At 39.4% G+C, this 9309-nt stretch overlaps 1 protein-coding gene across 1 annotated transcript; it reads right to left on the reverse strand.

Moving 5' to 3' along the window:
* Window positions 1-8788, reverse strand: GCSAM (germinal center associated signaling and motility). The gene is made up of 6 exons (XM_006905496.2): window positions 8706-8788; window positions 5794-5862; window positions 3497-3541; window positions 2451-2497; window positions 781-809; window positions 1-326 (listed from the first exon to the last, which is right to left on the reverse strand). The coding sequence occupies exons 1-6, from the start codon at window positions 8732-8734 to the stop codon at window positions 9-11; spliced, it is 537 nt and encodes a 178-aa protein (XP_006905558.1). The 5' UTR covers window positions 8735-8788; the 3' UTR covers window positions 1-8.
* Between the last annotated feature and the right edge of the window lie 521 nt (window positions 8789-9309).

A 9309-nucleotide genomic window follows, 5' to 3' on the forward strand; every position in this document is an offset into this window, starting at 1 on the left:
CCACTTCATTATAAATGAAAAATATGAGCCTCAGAAGGGAGCATAAGTAGGTGTGGAGGTTGCAATGTGTGAGAGGAGATGCTCCTTGGCATGAGAAATTCATATTCATCTTCTGGGAAAGGTGGATGTCTAGGAGTGGAAGGCACATGAAGAAGCGAGTACTCGGTCTCAGTTCTTCCCAACAACTTTCTGGGCCTCTCAGCCTGGTGGGGAACATTCTCATAATGGCCTTCGGCAGAGGTCCCTGATGGCCTTCTCATGAGGATGTTGTGATTGATGAGGGTATAGCACAACTCCTCTGCTGAGTTCTGGTCAGCATTGTCCTGCTGATCAAAGGAGAGCTACCATCAAGACTTGGCGTCTTAGCCCCTTTACACTTCAGTCTCAACACAGGCCCGACCCTGGGCAAAGTCTGTTTTCCACAAACCATCTACCTTACACTTCTTGGCCATTTTTCCTGAATGGCTGCTCCCACCCCAAGCCTTAGCCCAGGCAGCCAGAGTGCTCATACTACCCAGAGTATTCAGCACTCAACACACTGCCTAGCACAAACTAAGTGTTCAATAAGTATTAATTCCTTTCGATAAATTGCACAACAGAAATAGCTGCTGCTTCTGCCACCAGGCCCTGCATAGGTCCCTGGGCTCAGAAGCATGAGCATCTGAAGTCTTTTTTTCACGTTAAGGTTAGAAGGAGTCTTGGAGGCCAACTTCTCCTGATATCTGGGTGTCTAAATTTTTACTGTCATCTGAGAAAAAGACTCCTAGATGTTCATATTACCTGGTTGGTGACAGATGATGTTCCTTCATCTGGAGAAAGAAAATAACACTCAATGAATTTCAGATCATAGGGAGACTTGAGGGAATTGCCGAGATATAAGCAACCAGAGAGCCAAGGAAGAGCTGGAGTAACCCTTCTGAGACAGTAACCCTGCTGAGAGACAGAGTGGAAAGAGACACATTTGGTGGATCTTTGGTTAAGAAATCACACTTCCTCTTTGCTCTTTGCTTACGCAAAACTCATTGCATGCCCATTCTGTACCAGGCATTGAGGACACAAAGAATCAGAAACAGTCCCTGTAGTTAAGGGGTTCACAGGCTAGCACAGGAGGCAGGCAAGGACCTGAGAGAGATCCACAATGCAGGGGAAAGTTATTGTTTTTACGGAAGGCAAAGGTGGTGGTGTAGGAGCTGGTGCTCAAGAAAAGCTTTGCAGAGGCAGAAACTTTTAGGCTGAGCATTCCCATTCTTAAAACCGCTGGCAGATACAAATAGAAGCAAGCCAGGTTTTCAAAACCTGGATAACTTAAAAGCAACTGGCTCTGGCCACTCTGCAAAGAAGCACTTGCTGTTACAAACACACCAGCCCAATAAGCAAACCTTAGCTTTCACATGGAAGCCTCACGGTAACACCCTGCACAGGAGGGGGCGGGGGTGCCCATGCATGCCACTTTATAGTGCATGGATTTACATTTCCTCAGCACTGACACCACAGATGTTCACATCTCCATAGATTCCCATGGCCATCTAGGTCTTCCTTGATTATTGCTACAGAAAAAAGTGTCCATAAGTTTCAGCATTAGCGGTCTTATTTCTACCATGCTTTGCTCAGATGCAGATTAGCGTTTTTTAGGACCCACAGTTCCTCTGGGTGAAATGTCCAGAGGCAGGAGGAAGTCTGTATTATTCATTCACATACCTTACAGGATAAGTTTTTAAGGTTCAGAGTGAATGAAATAGACTTTCCTCTTTAAACCCAGGGACGCAAAGGCAAAACTCCTTAGTTTTTCTTTAGAAATGCAGTAGCCTGTCCTCAGGCCTATACTTGCTTATTCTCTCTCTCTTACATGTGATACTATTCACCATCCTCTCTTTCTTGAATTCTTCTCTCTCCTTAACTTCAGCCTGTTCTGTTGACAGAGATGGTTGCATCTGCTTCCTACATGGTCGTCCAGTATCTGCTCTTGCCACTCCCTACTACAATTTGTTCTCCCAACAGTGACTTGGGTGATGTCTTTAATGCAAATATGATTGTACTGGCCCCTTATTGAAAGCCCTTCAGTACCTCCTGTAGTGCTCAAGACAAAAGTCCCATTCTTAAACTTGGCCACCAGGTCCTGCCCCTCCTCTGTGCTCTCTGTGCCCACGTTGGCCTCCTTGTAGCTCTTTATGAGTGCTTAACTCCTCATTGTGCATTTACTATTTCCAGCTAACTTCTTCAGCCTCCAGACCTCAGGGACTAACTGAAGGATATAGGAATCAATAAGCCAATTCTTGTTTCAATGAGCTAATAGTCTAGTGGAGAGATAGAGACATGAATTGGACAAATTGCAGCAAAATATGCAAGTTCTATACAGAAGTATGCCGAAGGAGTTTTGGGAGCACAGAGAAAGCGGGGTTTGGAAATAGAAGTCTATCAAAAGTGAAAACCATGTAAAAGCAATAACTTACTTTCCTTTGGGGAATCTTGCTTGGCTTTAAAATTGTGTATTTTTTTCCTGTAAAAGGAAAGGAAATTAAGTTGGTTATTTCAATATTAAGAAATTCTCAATGGAAATTATATTCCTTATAAAAGCTTACTTTTGACTCTTTCATCTGAAAAAAATACCTTCTTCAGCATAAAGAAATAAGAGAATAGAAAAAAGGGGGAAAAATGCAGGATGAGATCAAGCAGAAATCAATGCCTTTGTATTTCTCTCTCTCTTTTCTTTTCCCTTTTCTAAGGCTGACATGGAATTGATTTACATATGGAGAACTGCAATGATGTTACAAATAACTTTTCTGAAGATATTTTTCTGACAAATTGTTAATTTATTTTATATCATGTGAGCTAAGGAGCTATGATTATTTCTACTTCTAACCCCAAACCCAATCTATTATCTCCAAACAAAGAAGCAAGCAAACATACGAACAAATCTCACATGAGCACAGAGGTAACTACACTGTATGGACAAACCCCCGGAAAAACAGAATGTAAGTATAATATGTCTGTGATCATCTCAGGAGTAAAGAACATCTGCTCTAAGGAGATTGACCACACATGTCCTGGTTTGCTCAGTCAAGTTATTGTCATTATCAATCACTTAGTGACCCTTAACTATTTTAAGCATCCCTTTCATTCTCAAAGGTTTCCCAGTTTGGACGATGAATTATATGATCACCCTGATTATAAATTCTTTATGCAACGGAAAGAATGTGTGCTTCTCTACATGGAGATTCTGGGACTTGCAGTGTGATTAAGGGGTATTTCTCTGCATTGGTAACCAGTTTCATCCTTGCTTCTGAGGTTTTCCCATTTGAGGAGCACATACCCTATGAAACTATTGTTCCTGTTTTTCACCAAACTCAAAGCATTGCTTCTCTGACTGGCTTTCAGATGATTGTGTCAGGGACAGTGACAAGCATCAGTGTGCCAAATGTTCACAGGTAACTTACAGCAAATACCACACTGAAACCACACTTAGGGAAATATCTCTTGAAAATAATGCTCCACTTACCATGGAAGGCAGAAATACCCTTCAGTGATGTGGCAATCCCACCATCTAAAATACCCAAGAGATGACACAAATCAGAAGATTGGTTTCTGCAGCTTTGTTAGGTTAACTCTCTTCCCTTTTCCATTTCTGTAAAAAAAAAAAGTTTTTTGCCCCGACAAAAGAGTATTCATTCTAGGTGACTTGGACACACCAATCGTGCTAGAATGCCTTTATCCTCCAAGACATTAATTGGTGCTTTGGAAATATGAAGATGACACAATCAGCTCCTAGTCAGGGAAAGAACTTTCTGCTGTATTCCCTGCAAAGGAAAAAAAACTTGCTCATCCTGAATTCCACCGATTTCCTTGGTCCCTTGTGATGAAGGACATACAAGAATTATCTCCAGGAAATCAAGGCATAAATGTGTGGACATTTTAGAAATTTCTTCCAAGTACAAGTTAGGCAATATTTACACAGGATTCCATTGCATTCTGAATTTCTCCTATTTATACCATATTATAATTGTATGCTCCCTTTATTTCATATACTAGACCATGAGCGTCATAGGATTGGGGACCATATTTATCTGATCACTAACATATGCCACAGTGTCTGGTGCATAGTAAATATATTTTCAATAAATATTTTAGCCAAGCACAGACCAACTCAGGAGATTATCAAATCTGCCTCTTTGGCTCCAAGGTATAGCTAAATAAGCAGGATTTATCTTTTTTTTATGGCAAAAAGGCTCAGGCTCTCTCTGCAGCCAGACATCTATGATGACGTCTAAGTATCTTTCTGGGCATCTTTCTGAACACAAGGCATAGTCAAATCCTATACGGTTGAATGCGAAAAGTACTGCATGTGCCAGTAACACTACGTTAAAAAGTTTGAAACACATCCAGAAATACGTCCCCCTGTGAGCTTTCCCAGGGAGTTCCCTTGGAAAGGGCAGTGAAGACAAAGCTGCAGCATGTGACCTTGGCTGTGGGAGCCAAGGTGGCTGAGTGTTCTGACAGCCTCTAGGGTCTATGTACTATCAGAGCCTTTGGGGCTGAGAGGCTGAAGTTTTTCTTCCTCTTCAGGCTATATTCAGGATTGTTTAAGCCATTTGTTTAACCTCTTCTTTCTGTGGCTCAAGAAACATCAGAAAGAAACCAATGAATCACACCAATACTATGAAATCAGGTTCACCAAGGAATGTGGGAGTGAGATGAAAGGAGATGGTTGATTTTGAGTGGCTGAATCAGTATCTCTGGACTTCCTGAACCACATTCTTAATATATAAAGTGAGAATGCTTATACAGTTTACTTCATAGAGGTCAAATAAAGTTAAAAATGGGCAAAAATAATTTTTGAATTGACTATTTCCCCCACTCAACTTTTATGCAATATATTCTTTCCTTTCAATTAGGATGTTTTCATTTGGAATGGGTTCAGATAACCTCCATGAAGGAGGCCAGATGAATCTCTATGACACCAGGCTATGTGCCAGCAATTTCTGGTTCCTATCTCTTTCACAAAGCTTGCCTGGCTCTCCAGTCTACCCAATCTCTCCCTTGTTATAATGCCCATGGCCCTTCTGGCCTGTTTCATCATTTGGAGTTATGCTTTAACATATGTTCGATGACTCCTCTTTAGCTTGCAATGAAGAAATGCACTTGCTAAGAAGGCATCTCTGGGTCCCTACTTCCTAACCCAGGCTTTGACTCAATGGGTGTTTTTTAGTTGATATTCTTTCAAAAGCTGTTCTTGAAACCATGGGGAAAGTACAGATAACTCTACAGGGCACAGAACAACTGGCTTTTCCCTCTGGGATTCTTGGACGCTGGGACATTATTTCCACATTTAGTGATTCCTGGCATTCAAAAGGCCTGGTTAGAAAAGATTGATAAGGAAGTCTTGGTTTAACAGCATCACAGTAATCACAGATATTTCTCTTGACAAACCTTTCAACAATTGTAGTGACATGGGGGATGTGGTCACCTCAGAAATAGAACCTTAGAGCTTAAAATGATGTGGCTGGGATGAAGCTTGAGTATAAAGATACTTGAGATAGACAAACAAAGAGACAACAAGAAATAGGGGTCTTATTTCTGGTTGCTAGAAGTTAGATTAGGCTTCTGGCAAAATGGCACATCTCTTGCCAAAGATTCAAAATAATTTTGTCTTTTGTGTTGTCTCTTCATTTACTATCATTACAACTGCTGCTATATCTAAGCAGTGCCTGTGTTGTAGGGTGTGTGAGGGCCAGGAACTAACAGACTTCACTCTTCATGGGCAAAGGATGGGAGAGGTTCTGTTGGATTTACTCTCACCTGGATGTTCTTCGTTTGAAGTTTTGATTTTTCAGATTCCAGGGTATCTCTTGAGTGTTCTGCTGCCACCTAAAACTCAACACATCAGGAATGAGCTATGTATTTCCTCTCCAAGCATGCCACCTCTTTACAATCTTTCCCACTTTCTCCATTTGTGCTATTTGTGTGTAACCCTGGGTCACCTCATCTTCCTTTTGTTGCCCTCTCATCTGTTAATACGCCCTCCTAAAGTATATACCACTATCTCTGATCTGACATTCTCTCTATAGCAATAGCAACAGCTTACCAATGTTCTCTAACAACTGCCATACACGACCGATCCTAAATCATTTGTTTCCAAATGTCTTAAAATCTGCATGATTACCCTGAGAATGTCAGTATTTAGAGAGGCTTATATACTCGATACAGTTTCAGGGACTGTACACGGGTATAAGGGAGAATATTGGCTTTATCTCATGTAAATTGCCATCTTTCACAGAAAACACCAAGGCAGAGAACATGGGATAAAAGGGGAAGAAAATATTAAATTAAGAAAATAAATTGTTTTATTGTTTGTGTTGGGTTTCTATATAACCATTTTTTCATTTGTGGGAAGTTGGGAGTATAGAGGAAAAGAAACTAACAAACACTACTTACTGTACACTTACTACTTACTATATACTTTATATATATAAATATATATATGCACTATATATATATACTACTTATACTAGTTATACTTACTATGTATACTACTAATGAAATGTATATAACATACATTTTATGTTATACTACTTAATGCCAAAATAAATCCATGATGTAGATACTATGATTCTATTTTTTATCAGTGAGGAAACAGGCCAACAATTAGACAACTCTTCTGAAGACCTCCATCTAGTAAGTGGGAGGGAGTTGGTTTGCTTCTGGCAGATTCCTTCCTCTAAGACTCTGAGCTCTTCATTAAAGGATAGGTGTCATTCTGCCCAATGAGGGGAAATTTCTCTGGCTTTTGTAACAAATTTGATCTGGAGAGACATTGTGGGGGTGCACTCATTGGATGATAATCAGGTGGTAAGGGTAAAGTTGAAAAGCAGATCAAAGTAAATGTAAGACTTTTGAATATATTAAGGGAGACATTTTAAATCAACATGGAAATGAAGATGCTGGGCTAACTGATTATTTGGAAAAAAAATTATATCTGACATCATATATTGAATGTATGGGATTAAATGTAAAATAATACAACCATAACAAATTACAGCGTGAATTTGTCATATTTTGAAATGCAGGAAAACTTTTAAACATAAATTGGTATAAACCAAAAAATATTCTAGATTCAAATGTGTTTAAATATAATAATAATAAAAAAACAAGTTTTTTTTATGGATAGCAGAAGATACACAAACTGAAAAAACACTTCTTGTAATATTTATGAGAAATGGCTAATTTCTTCAAAGTACATGTAAATTTTACTTTCATTAAAACAAAGTAGACCAAAACCCAGATGAAGGAATACAAATGGCTAAAAATATAGACATTGACATAAAGATAATATAAATGTACTAAATACATTACTGATTCTTAGATGAAGGAATACAGATGGCTAAAAATATAGACATTGACATAAAGATAATACTTCTAATGTTATCAGTAGTTATAACTGTGATTTACCAGTTTTTCTTTTTTTACACTTTGTGCATTTTCCATTTTTTTTTATGTATTAATGTTATAATCCTCCACCTCATACCAAAGTTTAAAAAACAAAATTGCAAATGCTATAGCAATCATGATTTTTTTAGTCACATCATATCTGTGTTTTGTTTTATTTTTCTTCTCAAGATGTTTATTTTTTTTTTTATGTTTCCGATTACTTATCAAACACTTATTGAGTGCCTACTATGTGCCAGAAACAATGCCAGAAAATAGGAATTCGAAAATGAATAGTAAGCAATCTTTACATTTGAGACGCTCACATCAAGACATAGAAATAGGGATTTACAATCTGATAAAAGAATGCTAGAGTTGCAGATTGACAAAGGACTCTGAAGCTCTGGGAGGAGAAGTCTCATACAGCACTGACTCTCAGGGAGGGACAGGAGACATTCCACGGGCTTGCAAAGCTTTCTTTCAGCAGGTGGCATTTTGGGTCCTGTGTCCTACCTCCCAGTGGCATGAACTGAGACCTGGGACACTAAACATAATCTTATAAAATCATCCCCCTCCCCCCACTCATTCTCTCTGGACCATCTCACTTTGTACACTAGAGAGTCTTTGTAATTTTTACAATGGCTGCTTTGATGTTAGTGATGATGGTCCAAAAGAACCCAATATCTTATATTTGTTGATCTCTACTATATGTCAGGCACTATGTTAGTATCACACACACTAGAACCCTCCAAGGTATGTATTATATTATTATTTTCATTTAACATGAGAAAATTGAGATCCAGAAATGTTAAGCCAAGTTCTCTACCAATTTCAATGACTTCGGCTTACCTGTTGCAGGAAATGTTCATCAGACAAGACCTTATAATGGCAGGCAGCTTGTTATTTACTTTGAACTTAAATAGTGACTAAAAGGGTGGTGGTGTCTTTGAGCTCTTTGTGGGGCATTAAGAGGGCAGAAGAGCATTCCTTCCTGGGCCTCAAAAAGTCGTTCCATTTCTTAGGTGCTGGTCTGTTACATAGACATCCTTTGATAAAGTCTGTCCTTTTTTAGCTGTTCTCCACCAGCTGCTCACTGTGATTCTCAGGAGAAGGCCAAACCCATAATGAGTTACACCTAGTGGCTGGCATATAGTAGGCAATGTCAATCTTTTCGATTCCTTACCCAGTTTCCTTCTCCTAATCCCAAGAGCAGACCTCTTTTTCTCTTTCCTGCAACATTGCCCTAACCCATCTACTCTGGTCTATCTTAGGGAGTCTAGACTCACCTGTTTTCCCTCAGCAGAGTGTTCCCCATCCTCTCAGTCCTCTCCGTGCCTTCCCCTCAGCCTGCCTTGTGCTCTGACAGGGCAGCTCCTGACTTAGAGTTGGGGCTACTTTGCTCTAGACAACAGTGCAGAGAGCTGAAAGGAGAAGAGGATCTTTCTAGAGGGGAGGGGGAGCTAGGGGGAGGACAGTCAGAAGTGCACACATGTGCAACTTCCTGAAATGTCAGAGCCTGAAAGAACCAGGTTATTGGCCTTAATCAGAAATTGTTGGTCAATGAGAACCTTGAGCCTCCGAGGAAGCCCCCTCTGCAAATTATAGGTGGGCCATGGAGATTTTCCCCTTCAGATACCTACATTTCTTAAACCATTCTGTAGTCTTTGAAAAGTCAGAGGAGGAAACTTGGTGTTAAAACAAGAGAAGTTTAAAACAAATTAAAAGTCAAGCCACAGACAAGTAGAAAATATCAGCAAATCATATATCTGATAAAAAATGACTTTTTTCAAAATATATAAAGAACTCTTAAAACTCACGAAGAAGAAAACAGACACCTAAGAACAAAATGGGCAAAACATTTGAATATACATTTTACCAAAGAAATTATAT

This window comes from Pteropus alecto, unplaced genomic scaffold, assembly GCF_000325575.1.
Source record: "Pteropus alecto unplaced genomic scaffold, ASM32557v1 scaffold270, whole genome shotgun sequence".
Classification (NCBI taxonomy): Eukaryota; Metazoa; Chordata; class Mammalia; order Chiroptera; family Pteropodidae; genus Pteropus; species Pteropus alecto.

Excerpts from the sequence above, each read along its gene's own strand:
- GCSAM (XM_006905496.2), bottom strand. The coding sequence starts at position 8,734 with ATGGGGAACACTCTGCTGAGGGAAAACAG. Across the intron at positions 2,498-3,496 it reads GGGTATTTCTGCCTTCCATG|GAAAAAAATACACAATTTTA; the intron begins GTAAGTGGAGCA and ends TTCCTTTTACAG. Across the intron at positions 327-780 it reads CATCATCTGTCACCAACCAG|CAGGACAATGCTGACCAGAA; the intron begins GTAATATGAACA and ends TCCTTTGATCAG.